Here is a 24418-nt window from a genome sequence, read left to right as displayed (position 1 = left end):
GAAGTGTTTCTGCCCTGCTTTGAAGAGATATTTCATCTTCATGTGCTTATATGATTAATCTGTACTCCCCTGGATACTTCAGGGACCCCCTTTGGTGAGTCTCCAGTTTTGATTGGTATATAGCTTTTTATTTTTAACATCCCACGAACTCTAACCCTGTTATTCCCTTAAATGCCAAGCTTCCGTCCCCTAAACTCAAGGAGACTGCAGGTCTTTACTAAGAACAGTTCCCTCCTGCACTCTGAAAATCCTTCAGCCTCAGGAAACCACAGGACTGACATCATTACTCTCCTGTCTAATCACAATCGTGCGACACGCAAAGCCTAAAACCCACGGTTTCAAATAATTTTCTCTTTGATCTTAGTTGGTTCCTTGTTTTCAGCTTAGCAAATGTTGGTTCTCCTGTTTAGAGTAGAAATCAGATGTCGCTGGCTTCTGTACTCAGAAATCTGGAAACAGAGGGAAAGCTTTCTACAGAAGACATTTATACAGAAGACCGAGTGGAAAGTAGAAATTGGAAAGTCAAAAAAGAGAAAGGGAAAGTAAAAGATTAATTTTCAGAAGGAAATGTAAAGAAAGAAACGAAAAACTTAGATGGACTTCAAATATGACTATGAAAAGAAACAGGAAGAAAGAAAGTAAAGACAAAGAAGCAGAGAGAGAGAAATCAGTGCAGAGTTCACTAGGTGGGCTGGCTGTGCTTGAACTGGCATTATGCAAGGTGACTAAACGTTAACAACTTCCTGTAATTAGACAGAGAGAGTGGTGAAGAGAAAGGAAGCATGATCCTTCCACTTCTTCCCCAAATAGAGCTCTTTTCAAACCCTCTTACTCTTGAGATTGAAATATTCCTAGCAGAAGTGAGCGGTTCACAGATTGTCTAATGAGCTTGCCATCAATCCCACTTTAAACCTCGGACAGTCTGATACACAGGTCACCTTGATACCTGATACTCATCACTTCCTGGTGCCCCCCACTGAACTTTTGAAATTAATATCCTGTTACACAACTTTAGTGAAGAGATAGGAGACAGTGAACAGCACCGTAGTTCAGCAGGTAATGGAAAGAGTAAGCCCAACAAGTTATGGGAACACACAGGAAGGGACAGGTCCTGTGAAACCTTGGGCAGCACAAAGCTGCCAGCAAGTGCTGCCCCTGTCACCAAAAGGATCTTCTAGGAAAGAGTTTATAGAATGTAGAAGCAGGACAAAAGAAAGGATCTTCTACTGGAAGGAAGAATGTGTGGGAAGGCTGGGGACAGGGCAGTTACTACAAGTGTAAGTGGGCCGGTAGAGCTGGGAGCCGAGAATGTCGATCAGAAGCCTTGTCACGGAAATACTTGCATGCCACGGCATTTGGAATTGACCCAGAGAGAAGCATGGGGTTCTAGTGTGGTTATGAGTAGAGGGTTGACTGTGATCAGTTTTGTGTTTAGAAATCATTTGGATGGCCGAATGCAGTACACAGGTAAGAAGTTAAAATGGGCAGGGTGTTCACTGTGAGAAGTAGTGTCCTGTGAGGCAGAAAGAAACAGTGAGAATGAGGAGATGTCGATACATCATCAGGAGTAAAATTCAGATCTGGTAGCCTTTGTCATTCAGGCCCACCCCTTGGGGACCCGCCCAGCATCTTGATGTCATCCTATGTAAAGCCTCCTTTAAGAGGAAAAAAATCCCTTCCCCTTCTTCTTCCTCTTCTCTCCTCTCTCCCTTCACAAGGCTGTGTGCACCTCTGCATTCCTTTCTCTCCTTCTCTATCTATCTATCTATCTATCTATCTATCTATCTATCTATCTATCTATCTTCCCATCATTCTCTCTATTCCCTTTACCCTCCCCCTTTAATAATAAAACTTTCCACATGGATGCTGTGCCTGCATGGTGTGAGTAACTTTCCACCATGTCCCCTTGGCTGTCACCTGCATGGCATGTCTCCTTGGCTAAAACCCACCAAGGCCCCTCACACGCCATTTCACAACAGTAGCTGAATAAAACTTTGGCATGAGAAGGAACCGTGAAGAGAAATACCCAGGTGGTTTGTCCTAGATAACTGGATCAACAACAGTATTTTCAATGTTCTAGATGTTCCAAAACTCCTTGAACAATAAGAGAAGTCAGAAAGTTCTGAATGGTCTTGATTTGCTTTCATCTATTCAACACTGTTTACTTGTTCTAGGCACAAGGACTAGACCAGGAAAGAAGCTGGAAGCTATGGAATAATAACCAAGAAAAATGGGGTGGGATAGAGGAATCCATAAGGTCCAACAAAGGCCAGTTACCAAAAGTAGTCACGGTTCCAATGCCCTTTCAGTAACCCTGGGAAGTGTGATAATAACAGAGAGGGCAGATGGAGAAGTTGGACTGGACACAGGCTGAGAAACATGGAACAATGAAGAGAAAAGAAAAGAAAGAGACAAGGTAGAGAGCAGGGTGTGTAACTAATGCAAGTGCTATCAAATTCCCTCCTAAAGGCGCAGGCTGGCTAGAGAAGCCAGAAATGCCAGAAGTGGGCCAATCAGAGAATAGAGGCAGGAGAAACTGCTGGAAACCAAGGAATTGGTAAGGAAGGAGACCTAGATGAATAGGAGGGTCCAGCAGAAAGTGTGGTGCTCCCCAATTCCCGGTGGTAAAATGGCTCCATATGGAATGACTCTTTATAAAGACAGCAGAGTGCTGAGAAACAGGACCGGCACAGGCGTTACAGAGTGGACATTGAGTGGGGTGAGAAAGAGCATCCCTACAATTCCAGCTGTTCAAGCAGGTGAGGCGACAGTACATGGTTTGAGGCCAACCTGGGCAAGTGAAGCAAGACTCAGCCACAAAATATTACAAGAGGGCTAATGGCAAATGATGAAAAGAAAAAAATAAACAATAACGGTCAAATAAGCAGGGGGTTCAGAGAGAATCTTCAAGCAAAGTAAGATGTGCTGGGGCGTCACAGAAATGGAAGAGAAGGATGACACTACTAAGAAATCAGGGTCAATTTTTATGGAAAAGGAACTGGGAGTGGGGGAGGGGAAGGATGCTAGAGGTATTGGCATCATGATGAGGAAACTCTTCTCAATATAGGTAGATATAGGTAGCAATCATGAGAAGGGAACCCATTCCAGAAAAGCATTCAATTTTTTTTTTCTTGAGCAGATGTGCTATAGTAGAAGAGAGGTGCACATCAGCCTCCCTCATCCTGCTCACCAAACTGGAAACCAAAGTAGATACGGGCAGGAAAAAACAACATGGCAAGGTATGTGCTGGAAAGGATGTAGTTGCAAGCTTTCTCTTCATTAAAATAAACACATCTGAGACTTGAAATCACGAATGGGTCTGGACACTTCAAGGTCATTTCAAGTTCATTCACCACAATACTTCCGATATCTTGTCACTGAGCATCTCCATAACAAAGTCTCTGAGGTGGCCTCACATTTGTACATAATCTAAGTGCTCCCTAGGCAGCAAATAAAAATTTCTTGCCAATCAGGGTCTGGGCACAGACAAGTCCATTGGTCAAACAGACCAATGCAGAAAACTTGAGGTTTCCTATTCGACAAACAGCACACTCAAAATGCCAGAAAGTGGTGACTAACAGGTGTGGGTGACAGGAGACGCATATAAAAGGTTTCATCCACACCCTCCTTTGTGGCTTTTACCCTGTTGCCACCACCACACCTAGGAGTTTCGATCATTAAAATAATAAAGACATAGAGTAAAACCTGCTGACAATCCATACAGGAAGCAACGCACCCTTTAAGAGCTAAACTTGGTAGCACAGAACAAGACTCAGTTTGGAGAATGTCTGATATCGGTGTGTGTGTGGTATCTGTGTGTGTGTGTGTGTACGTACATATGTTTATAATAGACACATCTTACAGCTAGGTATGCATACATTTGATTGTTGTTCTTGATACTTGACTGGGTCTTCCTGGGTATCCCTAAATGTCCTATTACTGGTATTACAGCCTATGCTGGCTTCAAACTCAGGGCAATCCTCTGGCCTCATCCTATGATGGGCTGCTATACCAGGCATGTGCTGCCATGCCCGGGTCAGCTATTGTTTTTTTTCCCCACTTGATCTACGTGTGTGCTGATGTATGTAATTTAACTTATCTTCAGATGATCTTTGAGAAATGTCCCTTCCTTTATCCCACTTACAGAACGTTGACACTGAAACCCAAGAATACAATGGGGATGCAGGGAGGTAAATTGAAGCAGGGGACTTATACATCACATCCTGGGTTTTTTTTGTTTTGTTTTGTTTTGTTTAATATCTGCGAAGTGTTAAAAGGCAGTGGCTAAAGTCCGTGTCTGATGGTGAAATGAAGTGTCTGTGTGGAAACATTGTGAGTAACATCGTATGTAGTCAGAGCGATGATATAGATCTCAAAATTGGAAGAGTAGCTGCCGTCCTACAAGCTGCCTACAGTTTAAAGTGTGCTTCCTGTGCACTGAACTTTTCTGTCCATCATTGGTGGACATCCTCATTAGTGATTTTACCGGAACAGAGCAGGAAAGACTCAAAGCAGCCCTCCGGGGACCCACTGCCTTCGATTCCAACCTGATGGCCTGTTTAAGATCCCATTAGGGTCCCCTTTAAGACAGGTACCCCACTTTCCAGGTGTGTCTGGCGACTTGAAGTTCGCCTTCTGAGTCACAGCCTCTGTCTTCCTGCCCAACTGGGGAAAGTGGGTGAGGACCGGCTGGGAGACTTGGGGTGGGATGGGCCGGTGGGACTCGTTGAACCTTGAGCGCAGGGGCAGCAGGTGATCTGAAGAGCGGAGGAGAGCTGCGGGGCTGGCACCGGAGCGCACCGCACCTGTCCGGGTGACCCTTGCGGGTGCCAGGGCGGAGGCGCGCTCACCTGCGCCCACGTGACGGGGCGGGGCTCTGTCGGCAGCTCCCCCGTGGCCACGCCTTCTCCGCGCTCGGCACGCCCGGGGCCCGCGGACCGGATCGGCGGCGGCGGCGGCGGCCAAGCCCGGGAGGCGGAGGCGGGACGCGCGCGGGAGGCGGTGGCGGCTGTGCGCGGAGACGTAGCAGCGGCAGCATGTCGGCCGGCGGAGCGGCAGTCCCGCCGCCCCCGAACCCCGCGGTGTCCTTCCCGGCGCCCCGGGTCACCCTGCCCGCCGGCCCCGATATCCTGCGGACCTACTCGGGAGCCTTCGTTTGCCTGGAGATTGTAAGTGGGGTAGCGCAGAGCACGATCTAGCCCCGGGAGCAGGGACAGGCAGCATCCTTGCCCCCAACCTGGTCTGGCCCCCTCGGCGCCCTCCTTCAGCCTCCTTCCTCTAGAAGTGGCCTTTTCCTGCCGACGGTCTCGGGGTGCTCTCCACGTTGTGCCGGGGCCTCTTGCCTGGCACCTGTTACGCGGACACCTGCTCGCCCGGCCTGGAATGGAAATGTCCCTTAGAGAGCGAGCAGGCAAAGGGCCCAAGATTAAGGACTTGGGCAGGAGATGGGTGGTCGCGCCTGGAGAAGTCTTGGGGACTCGGCTTTGGACAGGGTCTACGCTTGGCTAGAGGAGGAACCAGCGCCCTCGCCCGCCCCCCCTCCTGTCGCTAACCTGCCATTTTGTTGGGTGGTGCAAAGGTGGACTGATGCCTGGGTGGCCAGGAAGCGGCTAGGATGTGGAAAGCCTGGGCGGGAGGCGCCAGGGAAGGGAGGAGAAGGAGGCTGAAACCTGGGTATGGTTTTCACCGGACTCACCCTTGCCCGTCGTCAATGCCCTTTGGATTGGGGAAGAACAGGGCAGGGAGAAAGGTGAGATGGTAAGTGCAGTTGGCAGTGTGTTATCAAGTGGGTGTGAGGACGGTAGGGGGAAGTGGAAATGCGGGGTGTCGGCTACAGCTCTCGCCTTTGCACCTTGCCCTTTTCCAGTTTACCTGAGAACCCCCAACCTTCCCAGAACACTTTCCTTGGCCCGAGTAAAGTTGGTGTCCCAGGCCTGCCCTGCAAACCGTGTTGAACTAGACACTTGAACTTAACGACGAAAGGAATGCTGTGGAGTTGGGAGCTTTTGAAGCTCCTTGTGGACCAGGGTGGGGGATGTGTAAATATAAATTGGGCAACTGAGGTTGCATCATGCCCAGAGAATGTCAAATAGAAAGAAATGTTAGCAAGGCAGGGAGGGCCTTTCCTGCAGGCTGGTTTTGTTTGCTCCGTTTAGGGTTTTCATGTCACTCATCCTCTCCTGTGAGTTTGCATAACCTGGATCTGGGTCACTCTGGCTTCCCTTTTGTGCTGTGGAGCTGAAAACCTTGTGAGCATTGGTTTTCTGCTCCATTATGCTTAGGTAGCCAAGCCACCTTAGGTTTAGCTCAGATTTGAATCTGAAAGAGGAGACCCGAGTGAGTCACAGGCTATGGCAGCTGTGGTCTCAGAGTAACTTTGAGGCTAGAGGGCCCCGGTGCGGGTTCGGGTTCGAGCCCAGTTCAGAAGCGTAGGAATAAGACTGAGATGAGTCGCAGGCATCCATATGAGAGGAACAGGGAGAGATGGCATTGGACCAGCCTCCTGGCTGTGGAAAGACGGACACAACCTTTAACACAGGAAGCTTTGGCGAGAAAGAGTTCGCAGATTGTGGGCTCCTTTCCTGCCATGTTCAAGTTCCACGTGCTTGCTTCCTCTTTCAGGAGTTCTTCCCACGTCTTCGCTTACTTCCTACTTATCCTGAAATTTACAGAAGATCCATATACAGAGACTCACTGCCTAACCTTTGGTTAGAAGTTAGCCCCAACCTCAGCAGCAGTATACATTTAATCTCAAATTTGATATGTTGGTTATATATTTATTCCAATATATTTATACAGTATAATTTGCATACATATACACACAGAATATATATGCATACATACATGGAATGTATGCACAGATGTCTTACCCACCTGTTACCAAATCAGATGGGACTCAGGACCCACCTGTGGATAGGCCACACTTTATGGAACACTGTAGTTCTGAAGGTGAACTAAGAGTCACCAAAGAGGTGACTTATTGAACACCACCCAGCTCCCTATCTCCTTTTCCTATCTACCACAGTAGTTAGTTCTCAGCTCTTGCTGTACTTAATAACTTGGCAGCTTCGGAAAGTACTGTTGCCAGCCCAGGCTAATTAAACCAGAATCTCTAGGGGCGCACCCAGAGTCAGCTAATTTTTTTTAAAGGTTCCCTGGAGATTCTAATACACAGAATAGCTGCAACCCACTGATACAGCCTTCGAGCCAGGCTCTGCCGAACAGAGAAATAAAGAGTTTGGTTTTTTTTCTCACAAATGTGAATGTTTTTGTTTGTTAGGATGGATAAGATGATTAGATCCTGGAAGTGTGGGGAAGTATCCCACACACTTCAAATAAGCAAAGATAGCCTGCTTCCTGCTTTCTCAAACTTCTGCTTCTCTGGCAACTTACCTACCCCTGACATATGCTCAGACTCTTATCAAAATAGAGTCTCTTCACGAAGCCATTTGGACTTGCACTTTTACGTGTGTGTGTGTGTGTGTACATGCATGTGCAGTTCATGTGGGGGTATGTGTGTCATGCCTGTATGTCCAAGTGCATATGTAGGCCAGAGGACAACCTGTCACTCCTCAGGAACTGTCCACCATTTCTTTTTTTATATTTTGTTTGTTTATTGAGGGAAGGGGGGGCCATGCTCACCCCACAGTGCTTGTTCAGAGGTTAGAGGATGACATCCAGGAGTCAGTTCTCTACTTCCAAGTGGGTTTCAGGGGTCAAATTCAGATTCACAGGCCCGAGGTCAGGCCCTGCTCCCCACTGAGCCATCTCACTGTCTTGTCAACTCTGTTTTGGTCATGGAGATCAGGGTGAGAAAGATCTCCTATTGGCCGGTAACTTGCCAAGTTGAATAGGCTGGCTAGCCAGGGATCAGCTTGGCCCTGCCTGTCTAGCCCTGAGATCACACATCACCATACCTAGCTTTTCTTAAGTGAGGCCTGGGGATTGAAGTCAGGCACCTCTGGAGTGAAGTGCAAAAGCTTTATTGAGTGGGCTACCTCTCTAGCCCCACATTTAATTTTTATTTTTATGGCCAAAAATCCTTCCAAGTTTAAGTCGGCAGTATCTTTTACCTCTTCCCCAAACCTCCTGTTACCTCTCCCCATGGGGAGGATCAAAATGTACCAATGAAACCAGTGACCTCAGGGAAATGAGAACCCACTTTGAGCCCAACCAACAGTTCCTTCTTGGCCCCCATCCTTCTGGAATGCTTCGTGATACTGGATCATAGGATTAAGAAAGTAGCCAGCAAGCAGCCTTGGTGGTCTTCTGCCTAGAATGCCCACTCCAATGATGTGCAGAGAAGAGCTAAGTCATTCATCTGAAGCACCTTCATCCCTAAGTTTCACAATTGCCCTAGGAATTTTGATTTCTAAGTCACAGACTCCCACTTCAGAAATTATTCTCCCTGTAAATTAAATGTGAGGATTCCCTAGGCACAGTCTCAAATACAAAGTGAACTCCAGCCTGGAACCAATTATTTTAGCTTCTGTTGATGTTTCTGGGTGTCTCTAAACTCCTTTTTAATTTTGACCTTCCGTTGAAATCCATTTATCTCCAGAATTTCTTCCTTCTGTGTCATGTTGTTCTCTGAAGCTATGCGAACTGTGTTCAGTGAGGATGGTTTCATCTACCAGTAGGAGACTCAGCTAATGAGACTGTGGTCTTGGAATTCAGTTTTCATACTAACTTTGCTCAAGGAATTTAATCCCAGTCTCTGGTACTACATGCACTCATGACTCTCTGTATACAGTGCCTGCCACCAATTTTGCATTCATGATATGGTTTTTTGAGATAGGTATATTCTACCATTGGTTTCCTAACTTGCCAGCCCCTCGGTTTTGTGTTGCTGGAGGGCTTCTCTCCAGGTTCCCCAAGCCCCGCAGTCCCACAATCCACTTATAAAATAATCACTCAGATGCTTATATCACTTATAAACTGTATGGCCGTGGCAGGCTTCTTGCTAACTGTTCTTTTATCTTAAATTAACCCATTTTTATAAATCTATACCTTGCCACGTGGCTGGTGGCTTACCAGAGTCTTCACATGCTGTTTGTCCTGGCGGTGGCTGCAGTGTCTCTCCCCTCAGCCTTCCGCTTCCCAGAATTCTCCTCTCTCCTTGTCCCACCTACTTCCTGCCTGGCAACCTATTTCTTGCCTGGTCACTGGCCATCAGTGTTTTATTTATTTAGAATGATATCCACAGCACTTCCCCTTTTCTTCTTTTTTTTTTAAAAAGTAAGGTTTTAACTTTAACATGGTAAAATTACATATAACAAAACAATTATCGAGCAAGAATTACAGTTACAATACTAAAGAAGATGTCCTATCTATCTTATATTTGTGAGTTTAAGGTTTTATATCTAAATTATCTTTTATCATAACTGAGGAAATTACAACTATCTAGTTTTCAACCACATCAAAGACCTGAGAAGGAAGATAATGGTACCTGAGAAATGGTAGATGGATGCAAGCAACTTTCGGGAATCTTGCAAGAGTAGACTAAGACAGCTGGCAGCCTGGACAGTCACCTAATGTTTCTCAGCATTATTGGTGCATTCAAATTGGCTACAGGCCTAGAGTATCTGACAGACCATTTTCAGAAGCAGGAATTCTGAAAGACCATCTTACCCTGTCTTGGCAGAGTACAGTGGTCACTTTCCTTGTGTCCCGCTTGTCCAGGAAGGACAGCATTGCATTCGTACTGTCAGCCGTCAAGGCAAGGGCAGTTCTTTGCCCAGTAGGCCATTTTGTGCCAAGAAGACAAACTTCCAAATGGAAATGTCTTAGAAGCCCAACATTCTCTCGGGATCAAATTGGTCCCAGCTATCCTTACCTGATGTATCTTTACCATATTATCTGTATGAATTTAATACAAGGTTCATATTGCAAAACCAAGCCTTTTAGATAAGGCTGAAAACATTAACACCAAAAATTATCATTTTCAGGGTCCATGACAAAGGACCAATGAGTTGCAAAATTATGAGGACTTCTGTTCAAGTCCCCAGGACTCTTGAGAAGCTGTCCTCCTCCATGGTAGTTTATGTTTGTAGTTGCTCTGGTGTGTGAGGGGATGCGAAGGCAGTAGAATCCCTGGAACCTCGTGGGCCAGAGAGCCCCACCTAGGCAACAGTGAACTAGAAAACAGAACCTGTCTCCAACAGTGGGAACACTGAGGTCTGACACTCAAGGCTGTCCACACTAGCACAGCGCCATACAATACCCACACTGATTCTCCTGAACAAAACATTAGCACTTTCAAATCCTCTCGGTGTTTCCGGAGGGAATGTTTATCGACCACAGACTGTGTACAAAACTGTTTGGATGCCTCATCACCCGAAAGCCTACATAATCTTGTTAACAGGATATACAAAACAAAAAATTACTTCTATTTGGGGAAGAAAAGCTGTCATGAAATTGAAATACCACCAAAGCACTTTCTGTCCAGGCCTAGCTGTAATAATATCAGGGTATCTCTACTCTCGGATTACACAAGATATTTAGGGCCCTGTTCTCAATGAAATTACTTTATAAAATGTGTTCAGGAAGATCAAACACAATACCATTAATTGTGGAAAACAATAATGTTGATTTATTCAGTGAATCTCACAGCTTCCATGTTTAAGAAAACACCTTCAAATTAGTTGTTTAGATTTCTCTTTATGAGAAGAATTCTAGAAGACATTTTCCAACTAACTGCAGTGTTCCAGTGCCAGAATCATTTCCCTTTATTTAACATAATAACATATTAAGAAACATACTGTTTATTGGGCCTTCTCTTTATGCCCTGGGAATCTGATAACTAATATGTAGTGTTTGCCCTTAAAAGCAGTTGTGTAGGCCAGGCATGTTGCATGCTTTTCATTTCCACACTCAGAAAGCAGAGGCAGGTGGATCTCTATGAATCTGAAGCTGGTTGGTTTATGCAGTGAGTTCCAGGACAGCCAGGGAATACTTAAGGAGACCTTGTCTTAAAAAAAAAAAAAAAAAAAAAAAAAAGGTGTTTCAGGATATAAAAGTCAAAAAGCACTCACAGTTTTGTGAAATGCTGAGGTCGGCTTCTGAAAATACTATCAGAAATAGAACATTTGGCTACTAATGAGCTAGAACAGGGAGCTTACATGGGGTAGTAACATTTGAGGTTCACCTAAAATGGTAAATGAGACAAAATTCCAGGTAGAAAAGAGAACATACGTAAACCTCAGAGATTTAGAAGAAGAAAGAAAGAGATCAGTCCATACCATAAAATCTCTAGCAATTGTTAGCATTTTGGCATGACTGATGAGAAGACGGAGTGGGGGGGGGGCAGGTAAGAGGAAGATACTGCTGGCAAAACTGAGGCTGTGGTTGGCTGACAAATAGGTCAGGCTTTGAGATGGTCAGACTTGTGTCTTAGACATCTTTCCTGAAACTGGTTTGTAAAACACAGAGATTAAAGTTAAAAGGCCAGGAGATCCATGTGTGTGTGTGTGTGGGGGGGGAGAACCGGTGTCTTACTGTTACTATAGTTTAGATAAGATGTGGTGAGACCTAGAAATAAAAGCAAGGAAAAGAAGGCTACAAAAAATAAAGGAGAAAAAAAATGAGGCTTCGCCAGTCAACTGACTATGAACTTGGATGCTCTCTCAAGTGATACTAGACGAGGTTGAAGTATAAGATGTATCTGAGAGCACAAGGGGAGGCTAATGGAAAGAGGGGAGGGGGTGGGGGCAAGTGCAGTCATGCAGGGAACTCTGGAAGGTATTTCCAGTTATTTTCAACCAATGTCTTTGAATATAATATGACTAACATCTAAATGTTCTGGTATATAGCACTTTCTTTCCTTGGCCAGAAAATAGATTTTGATTGCAAAGAGACAGTTTGAAACAGACTGAGAAGGCCTAGCAGCCGATGTGCTTGCCTCTCTAGATGGGTTTTTATCCTGTACACCTGTACAAAAGACTTTTTTTTTCTCCGCCTGTGCCTATGGGTTAACAATCTCTAATCACAGGAAAAGAGCCTTTACCTTTCCGTAAGGGAATGTAAGCCAGTGCCCCTGCCAGAGTTCACTGTTCAGCATTCATGTTCCTTGACTCACAGCCCTGTAGGAAATATGAAATAAATGTAAAGACTTTGAACCAACTTTCTGAAAGGATTGACCTTGAGCTGTAAAGGGAAAGGTCAAGGGGAGGAGATTTGGTTTATGCTGCTGTATAAAAATGTGCCTGGTAGTAAGAACTGTAGACTTGACATATCTGCTGGCATGGGACTAAATTAAAAGGACCTACAGTGATGAAGAGCAGGTATCGAGCCAGTGTACTCTGAATGACACACATACAGAAGTCAGCAAATGCTATGCTATTGGCTTATAGTACAAACGGTGTGTAAGAATATTCTAGAAGAACTGGCAAGTGGAGAGAAGCAGTTTAGGAGCAGAGATGCTCTTTATGACTGCAAACGCTAATATTTTTCCCAGTTACACAGTTTGACCTGAATTCCTCCTGAGCTTGTTTTATAGAAGAGGGTTGGTTCCTTTCATAGCAACCCTATCTGGCATTCTTAACTTGTGTATGAGGACGTTCAGAAGGAAGACAGTCAAAAGAAAGGAAGGAGGTAGTGGCCTGCCCAGTTCTTGCCAGGACATTGGCATACAGGCATTTTTAATCTACATGATAGGGAGTCACCTACATACATGGAAAGGGCATTTCAGAAACCAAGGGGATTGATTGATAAATACAAATGCAAAGAGGCCAGAACTTCACTTCTCTTCCACACTATTTGCTTTCTATTTTAGGGTTTGCATTAGCTATTTAGAAAACTGACAAAGAAGTCTGAGTCAGATGAGGTGAAGGTATAATTTTGTAGCACTGACAAATGGAAGTCAAATGCAAAGCAGAAAGTCAAAATTATTTTTGCAATTAACAGACTGGGTTCATAGACAAAGTCTACATATGCCTTTTCTACTGTTGCTTCCCAGAATTCATTCTTTCCTAATTCAAACAAAACAAATCTTGCTTGTTTGAACCTTGAGATTAGTGTGGTCTATAGCCTGTAGCCTGTACCTGGCTTAATCAAGAAGCAATCTGGATGGAGATCAGTATAGTTAGCGAGCAAGATGGCAGGTGCTCAGAGGCTAGCCTGGTCAAAAGTACTGTTTCAGTGCTAAGAGGGTGTCTGGGCAAATGGGGAAAAAGAAGAGTGAAAATTGGTGCTGGTGAGGTATGTTTGCAAGAGATGACTGCTTTTCCATTACCTTCTCCTCCAGCATCCAAAGATCTTATAGTAGGTGGTGCTCATTGCTACAGTCACCAGAAAATTGGGGAGGACATGTTTCTACTTGGTAGTCTCCTTACCTGTTTTTGACATCCATCACATACCAGGAAATAGGCTGGACTTCAGACAGCCATGCATCCCTGGGATGTGAAGTTACACTTCTAGCACTTTCTTTCGAACCATTCATTGCCCACTGATTGGTTTCTGTTCCTTTGTAGCAGAACACAACTGAACACCTTATATAGAAAGTACCCCCTGGGTTCCCAGTGTTCAGAAACATTTACGGAAATGTCACCATTTCTGACTTCACAGCCCAGTGAGTGATAGGCATGCGAATCTATGATTTCAATCTAGGTGTTGTAAATGGTCAAAAGGATACATGCATCAGTAACCACAGGAACTCCGAGGATGGATTCCAGCCAGAGAATTCTGAAAGATGTGCTACCATAGGTCAGCTATACAGCACTTTGTTGTATGCTAGTCAGATGTATGGACAAGTGCACCTAGTTCTTTGTGTGTGGAGGATGAGATGATGGGCTAGAATGCAGAGAAAAGGGTTGGGAAAGAAGCATTTCCAGAAAAAAGGAAGTTTGAGGTTGGTAGGACCCAGAATCTCTAGTATGGCTACCCCCAGGCACAGCTACATTGTAAATGAACTGCATTTTATGGTCTGTCTTGTCAAGGTGTCTACCAGCCAAAGATTGTATTTCTCTCTCTCTCTCTCTCTCTCTCTCTCTCTCTCTCTCTCTCTCTCTCTCTCTCTCTCTCTCTCTCTCTCTCTCTCTCTCTCTCTTTTGGTTTTTTGGAGACAGGGTTTCTCTGTGTAGCTTTGCACCTTTTCCTGGAACTCACTTGGTAGCTAGCCCAGGCTGGCCTCGAACTCACAGAGATCCACCTGGCTCTGCCTCCCGAGTGCTGGGATTAAAGGCGTGCGCCACCACCTCCCGGCAAGATTGTATCTCTTAACATAAGTATGTTTCCAATTTAAAAAAAAAAAAACTTTTAGAATATAAATTGTATGTAACATGGAGTTAATTATAGATTCTTTCTTATGTAGGTGTTAAATTCTGGGTATATTAAACTTCTTTTATAACTATAATGTTGAACAGGTACCCAGTAAATAAGCACCCCCAAAACAGAAGCATTTAACAAGTAGGTGAGGGGTTCAGAAGTTCTGGATGAAACTTCACTATGTTACCATTTGGCCAGTTCTCCATGACTTGAGGCAGTCATTTGGAAAGCTGATAGAAATCTAAATCTAGAATGAACACTACACACTTTAAAGAGGTAGAAAAGCAGCTGGAAGTTTCTCCAATCTTGCCCAGCCCTGACTTCCCACAGCCATTTATAAAATAATCATTCAGAGGCTTATATTAATTACCAACTGTATGGCCTATGCAGGCTTTTTGCTACCTAGCTCCTTTATCTTAAATTAACCCATTTCTATTAATCTATGTATTGCCACGTGTTCCGTGGCGTTACCTGCGTTCGTTACATGTTGTTCCTTGGATGCGGTTTGGCATCTCCCCTTACTCTCCTTTCTTCTCTCACTATCTCTCCTGGATTTTCCCACCTGGCTCCATCCTGCCCTGCCATAGACCAATGCAGCTTAATTTATCAGCCAATCAGAGCAACACATGTTCACAGCATACAGCAAGACATCCCACAGCACTTCCCTTTTTCTGTCTAATAAAAAAGGAAGGTTTTAAGTTTAACATAGTAAAATTACATATAATAGAACAGTTATCAAGCAAGAATTTGTTATATCTAGTCTATATTTGGCAAAATTAGGAAATATTCTATCATCTATCCTATTTTTGTGAGTCTAAAGTTTTATATCTAATTTATCTTCTATCATGACTAAGGAAAATTATAACTATCTAGTCTTCAGCTCCATCAAAGACCCCAGAAGGATATAATATTACCTGAGTAAACAGGAAGTGCATTGCAAGCACGTTCCATAATTCTAGAAATGATAGAGACAGCTGGCTGCCTGGACAGTCACCCAAAGTTTTTCTGCAACGTTGCTTGGGTGGGACTAGAGAAACTTCCAGCTACAGAAAAAAGCATATGCTCTGGAACCCAGTGCCAAGTCCAAATCCCACATCTAACATTTGTTAACTGTGTGACTTTGGCAAAGTTACTAAGAGTTCTGCCCCTCAACTAACTTCCCTGTAAAAGGGGGCTCATAATATCTCTCAGGCTCTGTGAGGATCAAGTTGATAAAAATAAAATTCTTAGAAAAGACTTGGCCATAAAAACCCAATAAATCTTAGCTAATATTTCTGTTATTGTATTGCCTTTGACTTCATATTCAAACTCTGTAAGTCACGCTTGGAGACTGTTATTTCTCCACCCCCAAGCTTGTTGGTTCAGTCTTCCTGCAGAAGAGAGATGGCATGGCCAGTTGTATTGATGACAGGACAACACAGAAAATTCTAAACAATTAAGTAGTTTTCTCTGAGGGGTATTAGGTCCGATAATTTGTCTCTTAAGATTGATGTCCTCCTCTGATAAAGTGGGGAGGGGATTGGTCCTGCCTCAACTGACTGTACCAGCTTAGCTTACTGCCCATGGGAGAACTTACCCTGTTGGAGGAGGGGAGGAGGGAAGGAGGAGTGGAGGACAGAGGCGGGAGGGGGGAAGGAGCAGAAGGAGGGATGAGAGGGGGATCTGTGGTTGGTATGTACAATGAATAAAAAAAATTAAAAGAAAAAAGATTGGTGTCCTCTTCTCTAGTCTCCTTCCCAACATTAGTGAAAGTCAGTTGTCATAGAAATTAGCCCCTTTACTTAAGACAATAGTATGTATGCAAAAAGTGGAGCTATCAAGTTGGTTGGAAAGTTATTAGTTAAAATGTCAGAGAATGTGCTAAAAAAAATAAACAGTTCATCAGGAAATCAGTGTCTTTTGAAAAGAAAAGAGATATCTGTTAAAATGACTTCTTTGGGAACATAGGAGAACCATCCAAATAGGAGATGGGTTGAGATGTCTGTAATCCACACAGCCAGAATCACAAATGTTGTGTCCTTGCCAGGACCATGTTTTCTTGTGGGGCTGTGTGTTTTTACCAGCTGACGGTTTCTAGGGAAAACATGCTTCAGCTTCAACTGTGAGGCTTCAGGGTGCTGTGATCTGTAGCTGAATATCCACCCCCTTGGTTTTCTTACGGGAGAAGGGCTCTAGTCGAGCCATACCCTTCTAGTTTACATAGGCCAAATGTAATAGACAAACGTTTTCAACCACCAAAATGTCTGTTGTTTTAGAAACGAGTAGCGTATTAATTTCTTTTCCCATAGCAGTGATAATAAAATACCTCACTAATGCAACTTAAAGGAGGGAGGATTTACTTTGGCACACAGGTTGAGAGGGTACAGCTCATCATGTCAGGGAAGGCACAGTGGAGTTCACAGCCATGGACATGTATAACTGAGGCTCCTCAGAGCTCTTCTAACAGGATAGTAAAAAGAGAGCTCAAATCAGAAAGGGGACTAGGCTATGACCCTCAAAGCATGACCTGTAGTGACCCACTTCTTCCAACTTGGCTCCACCTCTTAAAGATTCCACAGCCACCCAAGACAGCCTGCAGAACATGCACATTCAGAGCATCACAAGTAACGAATTAATAACTTCACCTCAGGACGTAATTGAGCACCTGTGCCAGGTACCTATAAAGTTGGGCCAAGAAGATGAGGACAGCCAGCTACAAGGAAGCTGATGAATGCTTCTAGAAGGTTTTCTGCTTTATGTTACCTGGGTGTGGAGAAGTCTTTTGTTAGAGTTTGAGGCTTGAAACCTGTGAGCCCTGATGTAGTTTCTTACAGGAATTTTAAGTGAAAGCACATTTTACACATAATTATCACGCTTTTCAGAACACCAGGGAGCTCCAGTGGACAGAGGTAGACTTGAGGTCAGAATGTGGACTCAGATCCAAGATGAGAACGTGGGTGCACCGTGGCATTTTTAATACCTTTCTTTGCAGTATGCACACTTGTTGCCAGGATGCTTTATCAGTTCATCTCCCTCAGATTTTAACCATTTCAGTGGTCCGCTGTTCATTCCTAAAAGCATGAATGACTCTCACCACTAAACAGGGGAACTAGTGATTATCACTTATTTGAGAAACGTTCCAAGTTTACCGAAGCCCAGAATTGGAATCCAGTATTCCGAGCGCAGGCATTCTCACCTGAAGCCCTTTTATTATGTTGAAGCCAGGTTAAGACACCTAGAAGGAAAGGTAACTTTCATCGAAAGGAAATGGTGAAGAAGGGAAGAGATACATGAGTCAAAGCCAGAGTGAACTCTACAGCAGCAAGCTATTCTTTTTGTATATGTGAGAATGGGGGGGGGGCGGTGTCGAACCCAGGGCTTTGTAGGTGCCAATCAGTGATACTCTTGAAGTGGGGAAAATGGCTATCTAACATGAGTTTAATTGTGTCATCCGCTCATTCACTTAAATGGGAGCTGAATTGCACTCATCCACTGTCATTCAAAGCTAGCCCATCAGGAGAACAAACACATGATGCCTAGGGTTGGTGTGTGGGTGGAGTTAATTGAGAAAGAAAGAACCAGCACTCATTCCCTCCTTCCCCTCCCGTTGCCATGCTGCCCACACACCACAGATGAGGCCAATCAGATCACTTCTTCTCTAAGTACCAAGTTTCCTTTTCCAAGCTCCAGGTGCGGGAAAGGCTATAATTTTGAGTTTGATAGAGCGGTTAACCCGTACTCTTTCTTGTACATTTTAGCTGCCCTGCCTAAGCCTGACTTCAAATCTGCCTTGCTGCCCACCTTTCGGGATCCCTCCTGTTACATTGCTGTTCCCCTCTCCCACCCCACGGAACTCACTGTGCTCAGCTCTTTTTATAGTACTTGCCGCAATCTGTTCCCGAATCAGATTTAATGGTGTGTATTTCTCCCTTAGTGAGAGCTCTGAAAGCTGGGACCTCACCTGTTTGCTTTTCTTCTTGAATGTTCTTGCTCCATGTCTAGCAGTAGGTTCAGGGCCCATCTTTCTGAATTCAGGTTTATTAAATCCATTTTTATACCAAAGGATTATTTAGAGATGTGAACTTACCACAATGCCTGAGTAATATGACTGTGCTTGTCTGTTCAATTTGCCTGATCTAATGAATGATGGCCAAGTGTTCTTTATTTTTCATTACCCTTGCACAGAGTTGCTCAGTAAATGATGCTTGAATTAATTGATTAGTAACGATTTACAATTCATAAGCTGTATTTAAGGTAATATAAGTTATTTGTAGGTAGCGAATAAGAAAAGGCTACTATAGAAAGAAGACCCAAGCAAGCAAGAAAAGGTTGATGTATTAGAGACATTCTTATTGCCTTCAAATATGCATTAAGTGATATAAGAGAGGAGATAATTTGAGGAACAAATTTATTCTAACTCTCATGATCACTGATAAAGCAGCAGTTTTAAATTAACATGCATTAATATTCATTACTTAAATTTATTGTATAAAACATTGGGGGTTGCTAATTTTTTATTTGAAACCAATAGGAATTGAGATATAATGCCACAACTATTAAGTTTATTAAGTGGATACTGGAACTATCATTACACAAGCAGTAATGTATTATGCTTATAGAATGTTTTTTCTAAGTACATCAAAATATATGGCTGAGCCCTTTGTCTTAAAACTTGAATGTTTTTTTTTTTAATCTTTTGTGATTTGTTCAATTTGGATATTACCTAAGTATATATGAAACCACATGCCGATGCCTGTTGGCCTTTCAGGTTTGGAGCTCAATCAGGTCTCATATAAGCACTACTCTGTTTGTTCACTAAACAAATACTGAGAACATCCTGTGTTGGGTGGGGGAGGGGGGAGGGGGGAGGGGGTGCTCCTACCTGCCCGAGGCATCTTTGAGGCAAGGATGTGAGCAAAGTTTTTTTTTTTTTTTTTTTTTTTGGTTTTTTTTTTTTCAAGACAGGGTTTCTCTGTGTAGCTTTGCGCCTTTCCTGGAGCTCACTTGGTAGCCCAGGCTGGCCTCGAACTCACAGAGATCCGCCTGCCTCTGCCTCCCGAGTGCTGGGATTAAAGGCGTGCGCCACCACCGCCCGGCCGTGAGCAAAGTTTTTGTGTTGCCAAATCTAGCTTAGTCTCTAACTGATAGGAAAGAATTACCATGGAATTAACAAACGACTTGGCTGCAGAAATAGAAGTAGTATACCGCCAAGAAGGTGTGTTAGTGAAGACAGAGAGCAAAGCCAAGGTATTCAGTTCCCCTGTATGTCCAATACATAACAAATCCCTCCTGGAGAGGGTGTCGGGAGAGGGTAGCTGAGAGTGGGTAGAACTTGGCAGAGATTTTTTTTTTTTAAGTTCAAGATTAGATATGAGTTAATGACTCAAGCATACTCCAGTGACGTCCTGGGCCAGCAATGCCAGCCACTCAGACTTCACGTGAAAGAGCTTTGTTTTTGAGCTGTGGATTTTTTTTTCCATAATACAAAAAATGTGAAGGGCTTGGTGGCATAAGGAGAGGATAAAACGGACTGGTCAGGTCACAAAAGGCTACTACTGTGTCTTGCGAGGGCCATGCCACTTTTCTTGCTTTCATGGTAAGACAGAGAAAACTGATTAGCTTTGCCCCTGTTTCTCCTCCTGTGCTTGCTTTCTCATGCCATCCTAATTCCCTGTGCCAGAAATCAGGGGATTGCCCTTACTCCCCTTACCTGTCATGTCCTATGTAATCAAGTACAGTCATCATCTACTTATGAATTTCTATCTAACCCATTACCTCCTCTCTGTTCCCCTTACCATCATGATGCTTTGCTGTAGGCTTGAGTCCTGCATCCTTGCCTCTCCAGTCCATTCTCACATTCTAGCCAGAAAAACTTCTAAGTGTAGATCTTGAAGTTGCTAGCTACTTTCTGTTCAAGTTGAGCATGGCCACTATTGCGGTTGCATGAACTGAATCTCCTTGACTGTCCTCAAGACCTTCCAACCTGTTACCACTCAGTTCAGGTGCTTACTTACATCCTGCTGATCTGTGTTCTTTGCCTGTGCTAGGTGCTATCCTGTCTCCTACCTGACCACTACAGAGTCATCTCCTGCTTGGATTTTTTTCTAAATCATCCCAGCCCAGTCCTGAGGCTTATGACTTCTGGGATAAGTTTCCTCACTGTTCAGATCTGTATCTGGAGCATTTACTTTGTGGGAATATAGAACCCAGTTTCTCCCCCAGCTCTGGCATTAGTTCAGCAGTATTTTCATCACTTGCTTAGCTGTCCATCTCCTATAATAGACTGGGTTTCGTGATGACAGAGGCCAGTGCAGCTTGATTCTATTCATAGCACCTAGCACAGTGCGTGGATAGTTATCGACTATGACATGAATCTAAGGTATAAATTTGATTTCCAGAGCATGGTACGTCGTAAATGCTGGTGCCTTGATATTGCTTACTCTCTTGAACCATGGTTGCAGCTATGATTGTATGGATAGGAACTGATAACTAAAGTACAAGTAGACTGTGGTGAAGACAGAACAATGTGCACTGTAGGTGGGAAATTAGAGTGTTACAGCTGTTCTTCTCTCAGAAACTTCCTAGCAGCAGAAAGAGAGGAAATGAAGACCAAGCAGTGTGTATGATGTTGACTGGAATGAAAACCCATCAAAAGGGTGGTAGTTAAAGAGGCAGCGGGATTACTGGAGGGTATATGTTAATGGCTGGAGGATAGCAAGAGTGTGAGTAAATGTCTGGAGAACACGGCAGATATGTGTGTATGGGTGAAGAATACTGCAGGTGTGTGAGGATGGCTAGAGGATGCTGCAGGTGTATGAGGATGGCTGGAGGATGCTGCAGGTGTATGAGGATGGCTGTAGGATACTGCAGGCATGTGAGGATGGCTAGAGGATGCTGCAGGTGTATGAGGATGGCTGGAGGATGCTGCAGGTGTGTGAGGATGGCTGGAGGATACTGCAGGTATGTGAGGATGGCTGGAGGATACTGCAGATATGTGAGAATGACTGGGAAATCCTGCAGCTGGATGCATGTGGCTAGAGAATGCTGCAGGTGTGTGAAGATAGCTGAGGAACCCTGCAGGTGTGTGCAGATGCCTGGAAACCCTGTATTGTGTGCAGATGGCTTGGCAACCCTGCAGGTGTGTACATATAGCTGAGGAACTCTGCAGGTGTGTATAGATTTCTAGATAAGACTTGGATGAGGAAGAGAATCCAACATGAAAATCCAGGTACAGAGTTGACCCAAGCTCTCGGTAGAGCTGGTCTTGAGCGGGAAGAACCATCTTGTGTAGTGATATGGAAACAATGATAAATGGGGTAGCAGGGATGAGTACAGGGGCCAAGGGTGAGAAGTGGGAAAGCAAGTTGATGCAAATGTGTTTAACTCAGTGACACGAAAGTGCTCTAAAGCAAAGCTACTACCCTGTGTTGTTATTGTTTTTCTTTCAGGTGCTTGGGGGACTTGTCTGGATTTTGGTGGCTTCCTCCAATGTTCCTCTACCTCTGCTCCAAGGATGGGTCATGTTTGTGTCTGTGACAGCTTTCTTCTTCTCCCTTCTCTTCCTGGGCTTGTTCCTCTCTGGTATGGTGACTCAGATTGATGCCAACTGGAACTTCCTGGTAAGAGATTTTTATTGTAAGTCTATTGCAAGAAAATGTAAGAAACTTGCAAATATCACATTGTGTTCAGAAATGCCCAAGTCTCTGTTCTTTTTGTTGCTACAAAAAAAGAGAAAATAGGGCTGCGTGAGGAGCTCATTGTGGTGCCCAGGTGTGGTTTTGGAGGACGAAGGGACCTCAGTTTGTAAAATTTCCACATTGGTAGATCTGAAAAATAACACTGTTACTTTTGTGATTTAGATCATTTTATTCAAAAAGGATTTCATATCATGCAACAAATGAGTTGCATTATAATTGAACAATAGAACAGATGCCTTTGGAACTGACTCACTTGTGTCTTAAAATTTTCCATTCATTTCTTCTTCTGATGTTTAAATGGGTTTAGTCATACATTAGTAATAGGGGCATGGATTGCATGCCATACCCTCAAACCTGGAGTACTAGCATCTATAGATTCTCAAGTCGTATATGTTTGAATATATGTAAGTAGATATATTTAATTAAATATGAAGATTTAATTTCCATATTACCTACATGCATTGTACTGTACAGTTTAAGTCATTTGCAGGTTACTTAGAACACATAAAACAATGTAAATGCTGTGCTCATAGTTAAAGACTTATTCATTTATTTTATGTGTGAATGTCTTACCTGCATTGTGTGTCTGTGTACTACTGTGTGCATTCCTGGTGTTCCTAGAGGTCAGAAGATGGTTGAGAACCATGATGTAGGTGCTGGGAATTGAACCCAGGTCCTCTGCCAGAGCAACAAGTGCTCTTAACCACTGAGCCATCTCTCCAGCCTCTGCACATAGTTTTTATACTGTATTGTTTAGAAAATGAAGACAAGAGAAGAACATATGTACATGTTTAGTACAGACACATTTTTTCCTGAATATTTTCAATGCATGGTTGATTGAATTCACACACAGGGACTGACAGACACAGAGGGCAGAGTAGGGACTGACAGACATAGAAGGGCAGACGGGAATGACAGACACAGGAGAGTGGACTAGGAAATGGACAGACGTAGATGAGGGAGGACTGTGTAAGTTTTTCAGAAAACAAGTATAGCTCCATATTGTTTTCCTAATGTTTTGAAAAAGAATATTTTATAATCAGTTCTTCTCCAAAATGAATTAAAACAGTGAGTCTTGAAGGTAAATTGACAACACAGTATTAAACTCGATGTTTATGATAAGTTACCATTCACTGCGATTGACTGACCATATTTGCCCATGTGTTGTATGGAGACTCACTTCAAAGCCAGTGGTTGTCCTACATTATCTGGGACAAATTAGAAAAGATCAGTGGGGATGATTCCAATCCATGGTGGACAGGGCTTTATCGACATTCATAGGGAACCCCCTTCAGGTTCTGAATTATACTTGGGTGTTTTGAAACTTAAGTAAGACCGTCATTTGATCTTTATATATTCCTTTTGAGTAAATAGCAACTTTAGGACAAATGTTAAAGGGAAATGTTTTATTCACAAAGCATAAGGAGAGCTATTATTACAAATGTTTACAGCGGTAATAATAAGTGCCTGACCAGATGCCATTAAAGAATAATGGGGACAATGAGTTTCATCATGCCTAGCTTTGTGTCTGGGTTATAATCACCAAGCAACCATCTTTTTAATTCCTTCAAGACACTGAGGCTTGTAATTCAGAACTTTGATGTTCTGCTTATAGGAAGTTGCAGAGATAGTGTCTTCCTGCATTTTCCCTAATTTCAATATTTGTTACTCTATCTTGTGATAAAGATTCAAGGTCCCCAATTAGAATATTCATCTCCTTTTCCTGAATGCTTGGCTTTCTCATTAGAAAGTCTGCCAAGGAATTGGTTGATCTCCAAAGTTACCAAGGGAAAGCAGGTCTTTAAATATCAGACTCAAGATGTTATGAGGTGAGTTTGTCCCACTCTGCCCACACTGGTACTTCAGGATTCTTAATAGTCACAGCCCATGTTGCTGGCTCTTCCAAAGAGCTGTATCACACACCACCAAACCCTTCTGCTAGGACTCCTGATCTCCCAATTGATTGCCTAACAACTAAAGTGTTCAATCCTGCAGCATCCAGTATTCTTTCTAATTGATTGGTATATGTAACTTTTAAATGCTTAAATACTTTTTGGATGTCATTCCTGGTCTTGTGAGACAGATTCTATACTGTATCCCACCCTCCCCCAACCCCTGCTTGTATTAAATCGTGTTTTTGGTACTAAAATGGCCTTATTGGTTTTCCCAACTTTGCATCCCCCCCCACTTGTAGCATTATGTGTGATGATCAAACAATAAGCCATAAGTGTTCTCGTTCTTTTCATTGTACCACTATATCAAAGTGACTGTTGGAAGGCAGAGCCTGGGGGTACAAATCCATAACTCAGGACTCTGTAGCATGGGGCAGGAAGGAGTCAAGTCCAAGGCCACTTTGGCCTAACAAGGTAAGACTCTGTCTCAAAAAAATAAAAAAAAGGAGACCTTTAATAATTTGTCCCATAGATCATCTGGGAAGATCATCCTGTGTTGTTTGTCCATTTGTCAGTTAAGGAAAAGAA

General features: G+C 43.6%; 1 protein-coding gene across 1 annotated transcript in view; it reads left to right on the top strand.

Moving 5' to 3' along the window:
• The first annotated feature begins 4933 nt into the window (after positions 1 to 4933).
• Positions 4934 to 24418, top strand: part of Mal2 (mal, T cell differentiation protein 2) — a 30082-nt gene continuing 10597 nt past the window's right edge. The window contains exons 1-2 of the mRNA XM_006982390.4: positions 4934 to 5168; positions 21690 to 21860. Of these exons, the coding sequence (XP_006982452.1) occupies positions 5037 to 5168; positions 21690 to 21860 (303 nt within the window). The 5' untranslated portion in view covers positions 4934 to 5036. The remainder of the gene's footprint in view (positions 5169 to 21689; positions 21861 to 24418) is intronic.

Source organism: Peromyscus maniculatus, chromosome 20 (assembly GCF_049852395.1).
Source record: "Peromyscus maniculatus bairdii isolate BWxNUB_F1_BW_parent chromosome 20, HU_Pman_BW_mat_3.1, whole genome shotgun sequence".
NCBI classification, from domain to species: Eukaryota; Metazoa; Chordata; class Mammalia; order Rodentia; family Cricetidae; genus Peromyscus; species Peromyscus maniculatus.
This window is presented reverse-complemented; position numbering and strand designations above follow the sequence as displayed.